Raw genomic sequence first — 21134 nt, 5'->3', positions numbered from 1 at the left:
TCATATAACATTATTTTGCTGATATTCACAATTTCGAAACAAACGAGACGTAATCAACAATGCATCTTTAGAATCTGTTAACACCAAATTTAAAATGATACCGATCCAGAACCAGTTTTATTTTGTCGGAACGATCTAGACCAAACTTATCTTCTGGACCGAGCCAGAAGTTCATTAAAGGATCGAAATGGTTCGGTCCACTAAAAAAATCATAACGGTCTAAGACCGGTCCAGGATTTTATGGCCGAACCCCAACTGTAATGGTAACCCTGAAATTGGAAGAATGCTTGGGAGAAGAACAAGTCAAGGGGTTTTGTTATAAAGAGTTTTTTTTTATTTAGAGCTTTCAACTTTTTTTATAAATAAAACATAAACAGGTAAAGATTTTACGAAATTTATTTTTTCAGTATAAATGATAAACAAATACATATATGTATAAAAATCGATTTCTCTTGTGTGACCACCACGATCACGTTTAGAGAAGTCGACTGGCTGAAACCAATTTTTCACTAATTTTTCTAATAAATTGAGCGATATTGCAGCAATTTTGAAGTAAATATTTTCTATGAACTCTTCTAACGTCACTGGCTTATTGGTGTAGACCAATGATTTCACGTGACCCCAAAGAAAATAATCTATCGGTGTTAAATCGCACGACCAAGGCCGCGCCCACCAAACTTGCTTAACAATAAATCGATTGTAACGTTTACTATGTGACAAACGATATGTTTCCCATGTCCATACCTTGCAATTGAGGGGAAAAAAGACAAAAAGAAAACAAAAAAACCCAATTATCATGTTCCGATAGCCATTTCTGTTTACATTAACGTGCCAATTATCATCATCAACGAAAAATAAGACCTGATGATCCCTCTAGTACAAAATCTTCACCAAACAGTAATTTGTTTTGGATGCAATGATGTCTCGTGAAACACTTGTGGATTGCTGCCTGGCCAATAACGCATATTTTACTTATTAACAAAGCCACTGAGCCAAAAATAAGCTACATCACTGAAGATGATTTTGCGATGAAAATTAGCATCAGCATTGAACAGTTATTTTGACAATAAATTTTGATAATTTGCAATCGCTGATCAAGTGTATGTTGCTCCATGATTAAGGAAGTTTCTAAATGTCAACGAAAGAAAATAAATATGGCGTCGTTTTTTCCTAACGAAAAAAAGATTGAAACGTCCCAAATGAAAAACCATTTTTTACCTGCTATTAGCTACGAGAGCAAGGAAATATACAGAACTCCCGCACCTTATCTAGAAAGGTAGGAATTTTTCTGATGTCGATCTTCAATTATAATCTTAGTTTAACTTGGACTTACTCTTAAAACGTGTTAACAAATACTCAGTGTTAATTTTCATCTTACATGACACACGCACTAGTCATTACTTCATATTTATACATTACATCTTATGAATGAAAGAAAAATTCTAACAATTTTGGAAAGTAAAAAAATCTTCTTCAGATTACCATGTTTGAAAAAATATTGGAAGCATTAAAGTCATATTTTAGACTACTCTAAACATAAATATCTTCTTAGAAGACATCTTCATCTTTTCTTATCTCTGATCGACTCACAATTGTCAACCGTTGATTGTTTCCAATTTTGATAATTAGTCAATATACAGAATTCACTTATAAAGGCAAGTTTGAAAAAAATATATAAGTATTAGTTAAAATAATAAATGAATTATTAATCTTATTGTCCTAATGATGGCTCAATTTGGACAAGTTTCCTTTGCCTTGCAATATCCCATACAAAGCTATGCCCCAATTAGTGACATAATGACCACGTGTTTTGTACTAAATTTTCGTTGGGTACGAGAAGACGTTGGAGTATTATTAGTAACTAACTGAGTGTATAACTACTTACGCAACCTCCCTGAGTTTTAACAAGGTAAATTCTACGCAGAGAAGAAACTTATTGTATGCATTACGAGTAAAAAAATAAAATTAACGTCATTTTTGCCATTTTAAAAGTGACATCTTGCGCAGGAAAAGTTTTATTGTGGCTAAACACAATTTTCTTCAAGGTAACTCTCCATTTCTTCATTTTTTTTTGTGGCTGTGATTTTATTGGTAAATTTATGTTTTTTTTTATATTAAGAGGTTGGAAACTTACCAGTGTTTTGTGATTTTTTTTAAATTGCCGCTGAATATTTGATTTCTATTTTATCCCAAGAGTCCTTTAATATCTATTACTTATCAATTTAATACCTATTATCCACCTATATAGTACTAAAGTCAAGTTCATATATTATATTTACATAAGTTATATCCTACCTGTCAAAAAAGGAAGTTCATCCACCCATGCAGTAGGAAAAGCAATCGCATCTACCCCAGCTGCTAATAATCCTTTAGATGGCTTGTCAAAAAGGATATCAAAGCATGTCATCAAACCAATTCGAGCTCCAAAATCTGTATCAAAATAGGATATATCTGGCTCAGAGAGCTCATTGTTTACAACAGGCTCATGATATGTGTTGAATTTTCTGTATCTGGAAGTAACAAAGTGTTAAAATAGAGTTTAACATTTTGATGTGTAGGAGTTGTTTATAGAATTCATAGAATAATTGTAAGTCTTTCAACGTACATATATACACAGTATGTTCAAGTACAGTACTTTTTTAAGGGAGGGGGGGGTACATTTTTTATTGGTCTTACTCGCTCAAAAGCATTAAAAAATCTTCAGATCCCTCATTCTATTTTTAAGTCAAAAATTACCATTTCCAGACGCCTTGCAGTTTTTGGTGAGCGTAATTGGAGCACTTGACCGAGATGGTATGTATTTATAAGTAGGGAGAGTCAGATTATGCCGTACAAAGACGTGGCTAACTTTCATCTTTTTTTTTTTTGGGGGGGGGGATGCTTAGCCCCAAAAATAATCAACACCGTTACATAATTTGTATTATAAAAAAGAGTGTGTGTGTAGATGTATTTTATAAGTTCCCACACCCTTGAACCTAGGAGGCTAAAATTTTGCATGGGTCCCTCTTTTGAGCTTGGACAAGCTAAGACGGGGTGTCGATTTTTGGGCTAATCCTATACCCAAACACAAAACCCGTTTATTGAAGCTCAAAGAGACTAGATAGGGATTTGAGTTATTTATCAAAAAGAGATTCACATTTCAAACAACAAACATACGAATAACTACATACTTTTTCTAAATATATTCAAAATCAAAAAATTATGGGCTAAAATTATTTTTTGGACAACATTATTGTTCATAACTTTTTTGTTTTTTTGCAAGGACGATAAAATTTTGGAAGGTTTATGTTTCTACTACAATTCCAATAAGTTGCAAAAAAGTTTTTTACAATTTTCTTCGCGAATTTTGATTTGGGATTTTTTTGAAGTAAATAAAAAATAGACTTTTCATCTATACAATTTTTTAGATGCATATATGTTGGTATGTGATTTGAAGTTTATAACACATTACTTTTTTTTAAAATTTATAAAAATACTACTAAGGTTACAATAGGCAATAATAAGAGGGTCTTATGTTTCCAATGCCAATGAGGTACATTGTATATACGGACATCAGTTATCAGATATGTAAAAAAATAAAAAATACACATGTTTATAAAATGTAATAAAGGGAAATTAATGTTGTCAATTTTATTATTTATTTAAACATTAGCCTTTTTCCTTTGCCTCATACCTCTTTCACTAAGTCCTTTTTACAAGATCATACTAACTATATAGCTTAGGACTTAATATTGTGATTTTATTGTTGCATAGCTGGGTAAATTATATGATTTTTAAACTGGAGGGGCTACAGTTTATCTAACCGTAGATGGAATAATACTTGAGAATAGAAATTGCAAGACATCTGAAAATGGCCAATTTTGAGGTAAATATTTCTTATCTCGTCTTTAACTTTATTATTTTATGACAAAAATGGTCTGATTAATCTGAAATTTTTCATATGACGTTCTTTTTACATAACTATCCTATTTTTAGCAAGATTTTGTATGAAATAAAATGACTAAATATCCATTTTAGGAATATTAGTCCTTGCATATAAGTATACGTACATATATGTATTCAACTAATAATTATATTAGAAAATTTCGTATAATAACGTTGTTTACTTTGTTTAATTAGTAGATCATATATTGAATATTTATTTTATATCCAGATTTTTATTTTAATTAACTTTTAAACTCTTAAATAAATAATGTATATAATAATGAGTTTGTATTAATATTATACATGGGTTCTAAACAATAGATATAATATTAAGGCTATAAAGATGATGTGCATTAAAAAATATTTCTCTATAAATACTCACCTTGCAATAACGCGACCACGGCGATCAAAGGCCACATTGGTATTTGAGTGCTGAAAAATGGACTCTTTAGCATTCCATTCTTTAGTCAGTAAATTGACTACTAAATAAATTTGATTCTCGGCTGCAATGCAGCTGAGGTTTCTAAGAAGAAGATTATCCAATGAGTTAGATTCACTATCAAAGCAAAGGGACTTCTTTTGGGGAATGTCCTCCGGCAGGATTTGACTAAAATTGTTTGCCGTTTGAGGTGATACATTAGAAGCCATTAAACTTTCAAGTCCATACTCGGGAAATATTATAATATCGGATCCCTGAAAGAAATCAGTATTTAGTCAAATAGAACAAGAGAAAGAGTTTGGTAACAATAAATTAACAAATAATAAATATTAGTTACAATTATTGGCATGCCGAGAAAATTGACCTGTTTTTTCTACATAATATATATTTCTCTACCGATTTGTTTTTATGATTATTTTTTATAAAGAATTGGTTCATACTTTACGCTTACGTTATAGTGGTTAGTATCATTATTAATATCATATATTATTGTAATAGTATATAATTTACTCTTCTAAATGTAAAAGTGTAATTTTATTATTTTTAAAATGCCTTTCAAGATTATTTTTTTATGATAATGTCCCTACAATTAGAGTCTAAAGCCATTAAAGTATACATAGTTGGCCATATTATCATTTAATACATATAAAAGATATGACAGAACTAATAACTTATTTTAAAAGCATTAGTAAAGAAAGCCAATTAATTGCATTAAGAAAGAAACAAAGACTAGAATGATAGAAGCTGAGCAAAAAAACCTTTTGCCAGGACGAGATAGTGAAGAGCTAGATTATACTTAAAATATTTTCTATTAATATTAAATTAAATTTATACTAGCTTCTGCTGTCCTGATAAATAAATAGTATAGAAACCCCAACACATCAGTACTCGACATATTCGAAGTTCTACGCACAATGGCGCTTTTTTTGGCCTCTGAGCCAATTTGTGAATCCTCAAGTGACTTTAGTAGGTAAATACACTTCGGTTAGAAGCTGCAAGTTGTTTTCTTTGTTTAATGTGTTTTAAGCAGTTGTTAATGCAGCAGTTGTATAGTGATTGGTATTGATACAAGGTCGAAGATCCATTATTTCCCAGTAAGATCTTAATTGATTTTTTCTATATCGATCAGGACCGATATTCCGATATAAACTCTGATCTTAGAACGTAGCACGAAATTTTATCGTTTTCAAATCGTAGACCAATTTTTTTGGTCTCAATCTATGGACCAACTTTCTCCCCATCCTAATTTATTATTTCTACAAATATGATTTATGTAACAAATTTAACTTCATATGACGTAATTGTATCAAGATGTTAACAATTTTGAAATACAAATTGAGTCAACAACAGTTCATCTTTAGAATCGGACCAGATCAAATTTAAAATGAGTCTATTTCTAACCAAACTTCTTTAAAGGACCAAATTAGTTCGATCCACTAAAAGTCATAACGGTCTCAAATAGTTCGAGGATTTTCAGACCAAACCCCAACACTAATAATTATTAGATATAATTATTATAATATGATACATAAAAGAGATCAATTCCATTCGTCGTCAAATGCTATTATAATAACACACGAAAGTGAGATATTTCTCTCTTTTGCGTCCAACATGACACTACTAATTTATTTAATATCAATAAATATTAAATCTAAACCTATAAATTTGACACATGCCCAAGCTTCACTATATTTTGGTTGTTTTTGTGTTTTTTAATCTTTTTGAAAAAATACATGGTTTGCTTGAAATACATTGCAGAAGAGCAATAGTAGAAAACGGTATTTTTTGTAAAAATATTGCCATTTCTAGAGTAAAAACTTCACTGACAAAGAAAAGAACGATTTATAATATTAATGGTAGGGTCATTTTAACAGTGCGATACATTATATAAACAACAAAAAGTGTTTGGAGGAAGAAAAAGTCTGAGTATAACCCCTTGAGCACATTATGTTTTCGGGGGTGTTTGGAAGGATGACGTTACCATATCGAAGGGAGAGTGGATGGGGCTATGTAGGGGGTAATCTTGAGTGACAACCTCCCTCCCTTGGAGTAGGGTACTGAAAACGGATCGTGGATGGGTCCCTCCAGTTCCACAATGACCCAAAATAAAGTTGGGTCTCAAGAAGAACCAAATTAAGGTTATGGAGTGGAATAGTTAGTCTCTGAATTCCATAGAAAAGCATTGTCAGTGGGCAAACTTACAAATCTGCAAGGCATCAAATAATTATTTCCTACGTTGGTTATACTATAAAAAGAAATAAGCTTTATTATAGAAAAATAGTTGAAGAGTAGACGATGCTCTTGCCTTTAGGTAAGGATATGAAAGAATACATTTTCTTTTATTAAATAGAGGCAAGCATTAAAATACGTAAACATTGTTCTTCAAGAACAATTGATGGGACATCATATGCAATATAAGTACAACGAGTACTTATATTGTATCTAGTGTATGAAGAAAGGTGCTAGTTGACACGAAATTCACTTTATGGTATATGGTTTACTCAGCTTGTGGAAGTAATATTGAGAGATTACTTTTTTCTCAAACTTTAAAACAATGTGCAACTTTTGACGCCCATTTCATAATATATCAATATAATAGCATTTTGGCTTAATATCAAGTTTGGTGTTGATACAGCTCTGGGGCATGTTGAGATACTAATTATGAATCATTGATACATAATAGTGTTAATCAGTATAAATGAAACCAAATTATACTTAAATAAAAAAATATTTTTATTTTTATTTGTGATCCTTTTAGAAGTTCAAACAAACCCTCTCAACTTTAGAGGTTCTGGTGTGATTCACTACAATAAGTTAGATATATATTTTTATATATGGCTCCACTAGATTATGAACTTGCTCTTTGAGTCTAATACTGATATTTTACTGAATACGATTCATAACATTTAACCCTTAAATTAACCACATAAAATAAAAGTAATTAAATAAAAAGGGTATAAGAATGTAAGTTAATATTTGAATTTTAGAATTTTTTTATTGACTATGGAGAAAATGACTATTAGGTTGTAAGTTTTTGAAAATTTGTCATAGTTTAGAATTGGGTGTCCCCATCACTCTTTAAGATCCGTAGCTAATGCAGTACTGATATACGATTATTTCACGGAAGTGCTGAAGTACAACTCTTAAAAGCTTGCTAGAAAATAGTACTTTGTCAACTAACCCACGTGACATCTAGACCCGCTCACTCCTAACAATTTATTTGAGCTATACGAAATTTTTTAAATATAAGCTCAGGGTACGAAGTAGAATTTAAATTTCCAAACTCATCAGAATCCATGATGTACAGAGTGGTCCATAAATAAAGTCCTATTAATACTAATATCCTTAAATTAAACAAACACGAACACAATGAATAAGATATTGGTCAATCGTAGGACAATATTAAATATATATATATACATTCATATTATTGTAATAGTAGTATAATATTTTTTGATGGGACTCTAATTCCGGAGCACCCTTTATATTTAGAAAGATATATTTTTTTTACAGTTTGTTTATAAATACAAGCTAGAAAATAAAAAAGTGATAAGGCCAGATATAGAGTAAATCCCACCACCTCTTCATGATATGGTATATAAATAACACATACCTACACTACACATTGCACACTCTACAGCAGCTATAAACAAAGTAACCCCAAACATCATTTTTTTTTAGGACACGTGAAATCTAAATGACAACAATTTCAATTTTTTTTTTAACTTAACTTGTTCCATTTCAAGTATCATAAGATGTATCAATTTTGATGAAGCAACACCATTTCTTAGTATTATATGAAAAATAAGTCCATGTCTGTTCAATTAATGTTGTTTTCCCAGTTCTTTTTAGTCGTTTATATCAATTGTTTATTTGTTACAAACCATATTTTCAAATCGCAGACAGATTTTTTGGGCCTCAATCAAATGTATCCCTGATCCAGATTTATGAGTTGTAAAAATATGATTTATGCAACATATTTTACTTTAATATGATGTAATTGTATGTTGGTGTACACAATTTGAAACGCACATGACATAAGCAACAATTCATCTATAGAGTCTGTTTATTTCTTTAATCCGATTTAGATCAAATTTTTCTTTGTGACTGGTCCAGACAGAACTTCTTTGAAGGACCTATTTTTTTGTTCCACTAAAAATCATAAGGGTCTCAGACCGGTCTAGGATTTCCAGACAGAAACCCTACAATATACAAAATTTGATTGATTGTATATTTGAGACAGAACAAGCCTTATAAAAATGATCAATTTTGACCGCACAATGACCTTTTTGTTCCTTTTGTGGTGACCAGTAAATAATTTAAATAAAAGTGGGAGAGGAGACTACATATTTTGCTAACATGTTTTCTGCATTTTTGGCATTACATTAATTATATATGTATATATATTTTTTTAAATGCAGATTTAGACTAAATTCCCCATTTTCAGACGTCTTGTACTTAAAATAAGACCATTTTCCCTCGATAACATATGAGACCCATAGGTATAGTTGTAAAAAAGGATCTTAAATGAGCACGAGACTTTTCATGTTTTTTTTATTTTCCAAACCTGTTATCATTATTTTAGTTCTTGTGGAGGGAAGATCTAAGTATAAAATGTGCTAGCACATGGACTATTGTCCATGAGGGTAACGCTGAGCATTGACTAGGAAGTTATAATTATAAGCCTATGTTGGACTCGGACTATAATTGATGATCGGCAGTGGGATTTGTGTTTATTTCCCTCCTCTCACTTTTTAACTCAATGAAGCTAGTTTAATTAAATGTCATGACAGCTAAGTTGCTCTCCTTTCAAAAATTCTTCAAATTGTCAGAGTGTCATTTTAAGTTTTTATATTTACCTTTTTTTTTTACAACTATAACTATTATGTATTATTTACTTTTGTTCCGCATTTTGAAAAAAAACAGCAGCCTCGAATTACTCCAAAAGAATGTAATAAAATTAATATATACATTATAAATTTTCATTTTGTTAAGGAACGTCATAAATTGTGAAGAAACTGTCCTTGATATTACCTCTTTGTATAGAATATAGATTAGAAGTACAATAGTTATTTACAATATATGTAGATATTCGCCTTTTTGAAGTGTGTTTTTAAAAAATTAAAGCTTTAAGCTGCACATGCCTATTGATGTTTTTAGAAAAAAAGGGCGTCAGATATATGTCAGAGATAAAGTGTACATCCTTGCGAATATAGTAAATTTTTCTATCAAACTAAAAATATTATTATATTTACTACTGTTTGACGTTTATCTATTTATTATTTGGAAATGGGAGCAAGCCTGTCAATATTTACCAATAATCAAAACTATAAATTATATTGGTAAATATAACTACTGTGGTATGAACTATCTTTGAATAGACTTGCAAAATATATACGTAGTACTAGACTGCCCCGTTTTCTGGTATCTATTTTTTCCTTCTGCACATACATATATATTTTTGGTGAGTACAATAAAAAAACTGACTGAAGCAAAAATTGTATTTTGGAGTCCAACTTGACTATTTCTAATTTATGAGTCAAAAAATGTACTTTTTATATATTTGAGTTATCAGTTAAAAATACTGTTCACATTGTCATTACTTATGTATAATTTAAGGGGTATAAGATGTGCCCAACGATTTGCAGTCTCCTTGTTTTATGAAATACAACTAAGTACAACTTATCCAAAGTAGAAGTAATACATAGTTGTAGAACAAAAGGAGTATCTATATTAATTGAACAACGTTTGTCTGTCTGTTTGTATGTTGACACATCATTTTTGATGTTGCTCTTAATATCTTAGAACTTAGACTACTTGATCTAAGAAATAAAAATGTAGCTACCCCTAGCGCGTCATATTAAAAAAGAAAAGAAAAGAGGAGTACATATCGATAGTATTAAAGTAAAGTTTACCCCTCTTTTTGTTTGTTTATTGACGTTATTATTTATTATCCTCGAGTAATACGGGTACTCCAGCTTGTTTTTGATAAAGCCTAGCAGACACAACAATTAATTAAGAACATCATAGATCCCTTAAATTAGTAACAACAAGATGAACAATATTTTAATCTAATAAACTGAATACTTAAAAATATAAAAAGTAAAATTTTTGATTCGTAATATTTGAGACAGTATAAGATGTCCAATTTCGACACAAAAGTTCATATTTTTCAAATTTAAATTGGCCACACCACGCCAAAGATATTTTTAAAGGCCTCAAACTTTGCATAATGAGCATATTTATATTTTTTTTAATCCAAAAAGAACTATGTGCAGAGAAAAACAAATGTTCACCCAGAAACAGGACAGTCTAATGTACGTTCTAATATGAAATAGAGAGACAGAGGGCATGTGACTAAAAAAATGATTAATATATCATATATATAACTTCAATCTCATTATTATGGATAAATTTGCTTGTTTGTTTCGTGATATACAAAACCTTGATTCACTTCCACTTCTACTTCTTTATTTATTTCAAGTTATTATCATAAGAAATATCCTAATGCATATATTCCCACTAATTTCATATCAAATGACAAAAAATATTGTATTTCCCATTTTTAGAATTAGAGGTCCAACTTGTTTAAAGTATCACGATTTTTTTTAGATAAATACACTCACTTAGGTTGATTATTACAAAATCAAAGGAAAATGAGCATTAAACCTGTTAATTTATTACCCTCACATAAAAAAATATTTGGTTATTTTCTTAATATGGTTTTATTTTTAATGTAAAATAGGTCAATATCCATACAGTTAATCTCCGAAAATCCTTTTAGATTCAAAATATTAGGTATTTCAGATTATGTAGGAATAAACCATTGTTCTCATGGGGAAATGTCTATTAACATAGTACATAGATCGACTAAATATTCCCTCATTATATAAACAATAATACTATCTATTTTCACGAGGGAGATGGATCATTCCATAGCTTGAATCGTTTTCTAATATAGTGATTACTACTAGCTCCATAATTTTCAAGCTTATTTGCAGAGCTGGGGATTTAAAATCAAGACTTACAACTCGAACCGACCTCACAATCCATTACTCCTGAATTGACTTAGACTCGACAGCTAAGACTCTCGACTCCACTTAGACTTAATAAAAGCCTTAACAATACGGAACCTATATTATAATTGTGGACTGAAAATGACTGGAATTTTAAGGACTCGAATTGGACCTCTGAAAACATTCAAGAACATGTAACTTGATTTAGAATTGGAGTTTAAGGATTTTTTCCAACCTCTTCTTATTTGTAGACAATTAAACTACGATTGACGATGGTAGGTTGTTTAATTATTTTCCTCTCTATTTTGAAAATTTTGACGAATCAGCGATTAAGCTTTTTTATTCATTCTCAACTTCGACATTCAAAAGGGAAAGGGAAAATTTGAAAACAAACAAACATATGGTAGTTAGCCTTCTGTATTATTTTTGCTGCCAAAATTAATTATTATTCAGATAATATTTATCTATTATTGAACACATTGACTTGATGATCTTATCAATAACCTAGTATGAAAGGACACGAATTCTAAAAGAAGGTTCGTGATTTATATAAATTAATATGACAATCCGAATACTATATAATACCCTTTTTTGTGATCATAATACGCAGAGTCAGCTCCTTTAAATACTACAAGAGTGATCTTATAAAAATTAATGAAAACAGTTAAAAAGAGGAAACCATATTTCTTTATTTCAAAAAACTGATCCTGTAGGAGCACTATGTTTATAGTGAGCTCTGTTCGGAAATAGGTCGTCTCTGAGTGTTACAATATGATATTCGCTTAGGCTTGGTTTTACGCTCACCGCAATTTAGACCATTTTTCCAATGCATACAATACAATATAAAGAGTTTCAAACTTATATGTAATATATTTAATATTTTTTTATCCCTTTTTGATCCCGATTTGAGGAGTAGTCAAACAGTGTGTCCTCTCATTTTAGCAACTTTTCATATAATAAGAATTCTAAGATAAATTCAAAATAAATATAAATATATATATATAACCAAACCTTGGATAAACATTTACGCCCCAAACCTCGAACCATTAGTATTATGTCCGTCTTTCAGGATTACATTCGTTAAATCTGGTATATTAACTATTTTTACGCTTTGGTCTGAAAATTCTAGATCGGTCTGAGACCATGCCTATTTGGAGAAGACTGCAATATTTTGGTACTTAAAAAAGTTTAGCCTGAACCCGTCTAAAAAAAAAAATTGATCTAAATTGGCCCAATAAAAAAATTCAGTCTGGATCGTTTTCATTTAAAATTAGGTCTACACCAATTCTATAGATGAATTGTTGATGTGTGTTTTTAAATATGAGCAGCGACCTACAATGACGCTATATGAAGTTTGGTGTTGGATTTGACATATTTTTACAACTCATAAAGCAGGATAAGGTAGAAAATTGATCCATAGACTTAACATTCCTATTTACAAAGTTATCTATTATTTATGGATAATTCCACTAAGAATCGGATTTCACTCTAGTTTAGTAAGTTTATTACTTATAGTATTTAGTCCTACTCAAAAAGAAAATATTGGATCCGTAACTCAATCCAACTTTGAGTTCTGAGGTCTTAAATTAGCATTTTGATTATTGATAAATTGTAGACTGAAGTAATGTTAGGCAAGTTGAAAACCTATCAGTTAGTTAAAAAAAACTTATGTTATAAAAAAAATTAAGTATGATCTACTTTTTGACCCTTCCATGATTCCCACTTTTTGACTTTCTAAAATTTTTAACCATTTAAGGATTATAAATCATTAAAAAGTGTACATTTAGTGCTAAAGTCATAAAAATAGGAGTAATGGTGTGATTTATAAAAATCTTAACTTTATTTATATACTTTTTTTCTCAATATTTACTCTATTTTACTATGTACGAGTATACAAGGGTATGCAGCATAGAATCTTATTTTCTCTTGAAAATAAATCGTGGAATGAGCTATATATTATTAAGAGGATTTCTTTTTTGTGCGTATCTGAGTTATTGTTGGTGGATATACATTGTGCATGCAAGTAGAATAGTGATAAGTTGATGACATTAATCACAAACTTAAGTTTTCTTGACTTTCGTCGTCCTATAGGGGCATACTCTAAAACAGTTATAACATACATATATGATTAAAGCTTTAAAACAAAATAGCGGAAAGAAGCATACGTGATTAATGTTCATACAAGGCAATGGTTGTGGTGATATTTTTCTTTTCTAGGAACGCTGAATATTATTCCATAACTAACTACGCAGCCTCCTCCATGAATTACCCCTTTTAACTGAATTAACAAGATAAATTCTGAAAAGGGATTTTAAAATTGCCTACGGCATAAGAGGAAATGACAAAAAGGATATCGCAATGTCATCTGAGATACCGTAAAAAGCAAAATCTTGCATCGGGAATGGATCTTCTGAAGCTAACAGGCGTGCTTCCCTAGTTTTTTTTAAAACTTTATAAATGACGTACCTATGTTAAGTATTTTTACGTTTAATAGGAAACTTATAAATCAGATATTGGATGTTATTTGCAGAACTAAATAATGAGATTCAATTATTTTATATTTCTGGGAACATAATTTGAAGTGATTTTGATAGACAATTAAAAACTCATACACAATAGATTTGACGTGAATTTATAGCTTGAGATTTTACTTGATTTATATCGATAAACGACTATGATTCGTATCAAAGGACTTGATTCGAGAGGTTGTCATCCAATGTTAGAAGGATGAAAAAAAACCAAAATTAAAACTTTAGAAACTCTAATCCAATGAGAGTTCGTGCATCATATGCTTGGTTATATAAAATAACGAAGTTATTTTATAATGTAATACATTTTAATTGAATAAAAATAATTTTTTGATAGAGATTGACAATAATTTGTGGAAGAATACAAATATAATCCGGGCTCGATTTAAAAAAAATCATTTTAGCTTATTTTTGTATTTACATATGTTAATAAATTTAGCTATGTGTATGAATAACAAATAGAAATCATAAGGGAATTAAATTTCAAAATGTTACTTTTCAAGATAAAGACTGTATGTTTTTAGGTAAACCTACAATATCATTGATATGAATAATATTTATACAACTATCATGCTTGTCTAATTAAAAATATTATCCAAAGAATTGACCATTATTGTATTTTTTTCTTCCCTTCTAAAAAAAACAATAAAAAAATTTAGTATTTGAAATTTATTTTCTAAAAAAAAATTTTCCAAAAAAAATCTCATATTTTGGTAACAGCTGTAGATTTTGATTTTTTTTCAGAAAAACTTAATTTTTGAGAATAGAAATGGATTTATGTTTTTTTTTATCCAAAAAATTTACTTTTTGAAAATGACTATGGATTTTTGAAATTTAATAAAAAGAAATCCATAATCTTTAATGGATTTATTTTTTAACTCTTTTTCACCATTAATGACTATCTCCTATGCAATCAAACAATTGCTTACATGACGGTCGGATTCGGCAATTTCCATTTATATATGTCAATTTTCAAAAATTGACCTTTTTATGGTGTGGGGCATCTTGACAAAAAAATTATTGTAACTTAATCGATGAAACAAAAAATTGCGCGTTATTTGCTGTTAAAGTATCTGGACCATAAGCACTATTTACATATTCAGCCGCTTGACTTACGCTTTCGGCTTAATCGAATAATAACTGTAATTCCTTTGACGCGTCCTCAAAAATATTGAGTGGAACAATTATTAAAATCTCTTATGTGTTATTTAGTGCGAAATCTTATCTATCTAACAACATCTAGCGTAAACCGATCACACTTATAAAACGCAAGTTACACATTACTAAAGCCATCTACATGAAAAATAATGGATATTTTTACTACAACTATACATACACAACTTACATATAATGTACGTCAACACAAAAAGAATATTAAATAAATATAAAGAAAAGGAGATATTCTCAATTTCTTAATTCATAAATATTTCAGTCAATTATAGGCCCTATATTCAAATTCCTGAGATAAGTTTAAATACTCAAGAATGTAGAGTATGTTTAAGATATTCATTTGATTTATTAAACGTTATTTGGTCCTCACATGGCTTTTCAAATCAAATATGTTGTAAATATTATTTTTTTTAAACTACTATAGGGAATTTATCAAGGGAGTTGTAAGTGTAATTTACGGTGTCTCTACAGGATTAGTCAGATTAGTTTATTGATACAAATTGAAGTTATTTATTTGAAGAATAAAAATGTAATTCATCTTATTTTAGTATTGATGAACCACATTTACATGGGCATGACTAGGATTTTTCTTTAAGGAAGAGGGGCCCAGCTTTAAAAAAAAAAAATTTGACAGAATGTTTTATTTGATCTATAAATGCCAAATTTAAAATATAAAATGTTAGAAAAGGAACAAAAGAGAAAATTTGACAAAAAAATTTATCAGGGGTGTGTAGCATCCCCAAGTAGTCACGCCCCCCTCATATCAATGCTTCAATGAGTCATTAAAAGCTTGAATTCTAATGGAATCGGCATAATCTTCTTATAATTAACATTCAAAGGAGTTGTGATAGTTTAATCCTCTCACAATAAATATTTTTATAGGCATTATTATTATTTTTTTTCAAAACCATAGTTTGTATAGAAGTTTGTATAGAATCTGCACATTCTGCTAACCTGGAAGTGGGATATGATTAAATAGAACTATGAATAACATGAAGGATTAACTTGTGATTAATTTCAACTTAGTCATGTGACTATACATTCATACAAACTAGTGTTGGGTTTCTGTCTAGACCCGAATTTGAGATCTTTATAATTTTAACCAATTTAGTAAAACTTCAGTCTGGACCGGTCTCCTTGTAAAATCTAAAAATGTCATTTTTTTAGAAAAAAGAAATGATCCTTTTAAGAAGTTCTATCTGGACCGGTCTCAAGGAAATAAATTTCATCTAGATCGAATCTGTAGATGAATTATTGATGACGTCATGTGTGTTTCAAATCGACGTACAATAATGTCATATGAAGTTATATGTGTTGCATAAATCAGGAATGGAGAGAAAATCTGTTCAAAAAAACAGTTATGAACAATTCAAGTTTGATCTAGGGTCTGATCCAAGTATCAGTTTGCATTTCCGTCTATGTAAATTTTGATCTAGATTGGGTTAGAAAAAATTACCAAAGACTTAACTTTACAAAATCTTTGTCTTTGACCGAATCTCAACACTAATGCACAAACCCTTTTTTCCTTGTAAATTCTTAATCTTAAGAGTCGTTTACAATATCAAATTACATTGTATAATTATGAATTGATAATTCCCCGCTCCCATATCCTAACATTTTATGTAGGACCGATCTTTTGTTATGCGTTTATTTTGATACATCACATTACAAAGAATGATGGACACTCATATTTTCATCTCTGCATGATTCTAAAAGAAGAAGGCCCTAATATATCAAAAAGTAAATAGCATTTAAATAATACAAACAGGTCTCCCGGGAAGATGAAATTACAAAAGCAAGCTAAAATGATGTTCCCAAAATTGAGTTTGAATTACATTTGTATTTCTCATGAAACATCCTTTTTTTTTTGGATGACTCCCCTTTAAAATGACGTTGTCTTTTTATTTATAACCAAGGGGACCAACCACCTCGTTCTCTCTCTTGTTTATAAATTCATGCTATGTCCGATTTTTGTGAGAAACGTAGATTTTCATTCGATTTAATATAAAAGACAAATAAAAATAACGAAAGATTAAAATATAAGGTAGGTTTATATTCCACTCTTAAATTGATTATTTGAAAATATTTACACTCTCTCCCTCCTTAAATCTCTAAAACTGTCAGTGATTAGACCGACGTGTCCATTTAAAAAAAAAATAAAGATACAGTGTAACATTCTAGAGATATGATTATTGGCTAAATTTAGGCTAGCGTAGAACCCCTTTTGAGAGATTGTCATAAAAAATATGGTAACTTTGACAACACGACATATTTCTTTGCTAACAAATATCAGTCTATAGTTTATACGGATCTCTGTCAGCAGAGGAACCATTTAAAAGGAAAATTGTATTTATATACAAATATAATTTAACATTGGTGTATATGTCGATAACTTGTAAGATATTAGTGTTCATATCAATTATTTACCACTATTTTGAAAATGTAAACTTATTAGCGAGCAAGGAGTACTATAGTTTTTTTTTAATGAGATGTACAAATATGATTTATGCAACAAATTTAACTTCAAATGACATCATTGTAGCTATGTATGTAAAACACAAATGACTTCATCAATAGTTCACCTATTGAATCGGCTTAGACTTAATTTTAAATGAGAACGATCCAACCGAATTTTTCGTTCAGATCAGTGTAGAATGAACTTCTTAAACTGGAACAAATAAGTTCGGTCTAATAAAACTCAATTATCTCAGATCCATCTAAAATTTGCCTCCCAAAACCCAACACTACACTAATAGATTCACTACTTACTTGATTCTTTGACTCCAAAACATAACTCCTCAATTGTTCCATATTTTGAGATATATATGACATTGGATCATTTTTCAGATCCTGCCATCTAACTTCTGCAGACTCAAACTCTACCACTGATGCAATATAGGAATTATATTTGAGCACTTGAGCTAAAAACACTATTAAAAAAAATAAAAGAATAAAAAATACGGTCAACCTCATTTCTTCAAAAAAAAAAGAATACAAAAAATATTCATAGACAAGAGATAAGTTTTATCAAATGAAGTTTTCCCAATTTACTGATCAAAACAAGAGTTTTTGTAAGAAGATATCTGATATAACAAGAGCACATGAAATCCACGTCACAGTAGTCTTAATCAACTTGTTTTATTGGGATAAACACACGCACGTACATGTACATATTTATCTATGTAGTATTGCCAGATTGATCTATTTCCGGCTATATCTAGCCAAACTTCATCCAATTAATCAAAAAATTTATCGCTCAACTACTAAGAACATAGATAGAGCCAGACAAGTTCCAATGTATAAATAGGTTGTTGAACTTTTAACGTTTTTTAAAAATAAAATATAATTTTCATTTTTTGGTTGGATCATAAATTTGAAAATAAAAGATAATTTCTTCTCTCAGGCCGAATCAGAAAATTTGATGAATTTCTTCCCCTACAAGAGCCTGCAGTCTAATAATAATACTCAAAGGTCTGGGAATGACCTCAAGCCTACAATTGAGTAGCCATATTCTAGGCGATAGCCGCAGTTATAATTTCCTTCATGATTAAACTATTTATCGACCGATGTTATCAAAATGTTTAAATATTATTTTAAAAATTCGTCATTGTCAAAGCTGTTAATAGCAAATTTTTCCAATGACCATTTGACTACAGTAGATTCTAATTGTAAAACCGTACATGGGAATAGACCCACGACTACAGGAGGGGAGGTAAGAACTTGTTGTTCAATTTGTCGAAAAGAAAATGTTATTTTGTATTAGTTTTTGTCGTCCTCCAAATTCTTCATTTTTTTTATGTTAAGTTATAAAAAAATGTTTAGTGGTTCTCAAAATGTGATACACCTACTCCATTTCGACGTACATTGAGGAAATATGACTTTTATCAAAAAAAAGGAAAAAAAAATCAGCTTTTTTTGCATAATATTCATGCAAAAATTGTAAATTTCTAAAAATGTTAAATAAAGGTCGAATTTGGTGACCTAAACATTAAATTTTCAGGTGATCCGCAATGTAAACAGTTTGATAATCACTCTTCTAGAGTAATCAAATTTTAATTTCAAAAAAGAGGACAAGTGGCTTTGTCGGTTTTAGGTTGTTGTTTTTTTATATTATATTATATAATATTATTTTGAAATTAATAATATTCAAGAATAAAATATAAACAAATTTTGATTCTTCTTTTGCTTTTGGAAATAATATTTTGTGTCATTTTTATTATAATAATGTACCAGAGTAGGTTTACCCGGCCTTTAAGAAATTAAAATTTATGAAGAAGTCTTCTGTTTAATAACAATAAAAAAATACCATAAAATTTTAAGAATGATTCCCATGTTGGTTTTATGAGTATGAGTTTGTTAATATATAGTCTTTATATCGACTCCCTTCTTTCAAGCGATGTGGAAGTAGTTACTTTATTCGAGGTCAGACGCCCAACTCGCAGTCTCGCAGCCGCTTCCCTGAGTGGCAAGGAAGCCTCCTAATATCCCAAAATACACACCGGTTCTCAGGCTGTACAGCCAAAATACAGTTTAAACTCTACTGCCGCCGTGTTTTGAGGCACCAAGGAACCCTTTCTATGGGTTGTGCAAGTGAACTACTGGGACCGGTTCAAGTTAAATTTCTCCACCGCCACTTCCGTAAGCATCAAGAAACCCTCATAATATCCCAAAATACAGCCTGGCTCTCATGTTGTACAGGTAAAGTACTGGGCCTCAAGGTAGTTTAAACTACTGCGCTGCCGCATTTCTAAGCAACAAGAAACCCTTTTTATATACATGAATATATTCTGGGGGTTTGTGGGCTGCTTGTTCCTGAGGTTTGTTAAATTCATATACTGCCACTTTCCTCAGCATCAAAGAACCCTTCTAATATCCAAAACACACCCTGGCCCTCAGGGTGTACAGGCAAAGTGCTCACAAAACAATTTTTGTCTTTTATTGTGACGATCAATTTTGGGCAACCTTAAGTACGATTTGTGACGTACCAAGAGTGTAAGTAAGATTAATATGTTAATAGAAGTTGAAAATAATAATTTGTTGAGGAATACAAATGCAATTAGACTCGATTTTGAGAAAAGGATTATATCTTGTTTTTGTATTGACACATGTCCGAAGAAAAGAGGACAGTGCATCACCATACCCAATGATGTTTTAGCTGGCCCGTTAATTTGTAATTAGTAGTATAAAGAAGGAATATTTTTTTTCTTGGCAGTTGTCATTATTTAATTCCAGAGTGGTGAACATCTTTTTCTAAATAGATTCAATTATATTCAAAACCTGAATATAACATTCGTGTGTGCCCATAAAAGATGGAGCGTAACTCTGAGGAATTGTTGCGGTGTTAAAGTTATAAGTCCTTGTTGGACTCAGAGTAGAATGGGGGATCGACATCTTAGTCATTCTTGCCAATGTCCTTGTTCATTTCCTTCTCTTCCTCCTCCATTCTCACAGCTGATTGTAGCTAATCTAATGGAATGTTATGAGCATTATTCTTTTTCTCCTCCAAAACATTCTTCACATTGTTAGGATTACCATGTTGATTTTTGGGTTTTTTTTAACATGACCCTTCATCACTGGATTTTCATCATTAACTATACCTATGTTCAATATACATACAGTGCAGGAAATTATGTATTTGTTTCTTTTGTCGATTTTGAACATTTGCCCACTGACAATGGACGAGAACTTTTTATTATTTTAATGGTAGGTTTATTTTCAAAGTGAGATATTAACAAAAAAAAAAAAAAGAGTTTAGAGGGAGAAAAATGCTTTGCAGAACCCCAAGAAGACCCTTCCCCTCGTCAATGATGGGGTGGAAATATTATGTTTCTCTCGTGGGAGAAAGTGACGACTTCCCGGCATCGAAGGGGGATGACCGTGTACTCAGAATATTGGGTGACAACTTCCTAGCCTAAGGGTGAGGTACTGAAAATGGTTCGTGAATGGGTCTTACCAAATCTATAAGATATGAAATACTAATTTCTTCGCCGTACATATCTATGTACATTGTACCTCCTCACAACTACTATAATATAATATTATAGTTGTTTGTCCGCT

The 21134-nt window shown here is 30.4% G+C and overlaps 1 protein-coding gene across 1 annotated transcript in view; it reads right to left on the bottom strand.

The window, feature by feature from the left end:
* LOC121117678 (pantetheinase) overlaps positions 1–18243 on the bottom strand; it is a 31057-nt gene extending 12814 nt beyond the window's left edge. Inside the window, exons 1-3 of the mRNA XM_040712135.2 lie at positions 17847–18243; positions 4307–4617; positions 2296–2510 (exon numbers count right to left, since the gene is read on the bottom strand). Coding sequence (XP_040568069.1) covers positions 2296–2510; positions 4307–4617; positions 17847–18050 — 730 coding nt within the window. The 5' untranslated portion in view covers positions 18051–18243. The remainder of the gene's footprint in view (positions 1–2295; positions 2511–4306; positions 4618–17846) is intronic.
* Between the last annotated feature and the right edge of the window lie 2891 nt (positions 18244–21134).

Source organism: Lepeophtheirus salmonis, chromosome 5 (assembly GCF_016086655.4).
Source record: "Lepeophtheirus salmonis chromosome 5, UVic_Lsal_1.4, whole genome shotgun sequence".
NCBI classification, from domain to species: domain Eukaryota; kingdom Metazoa; phylum Arthropoda; class Copepoda; order Siphonostomatoida; family Caligidae; genus Lepeophtheirus; species Lepeophtheirus salmonis.
This window is presented reverse-complemented; position numbering and strand designations above follow the sequence as displayed.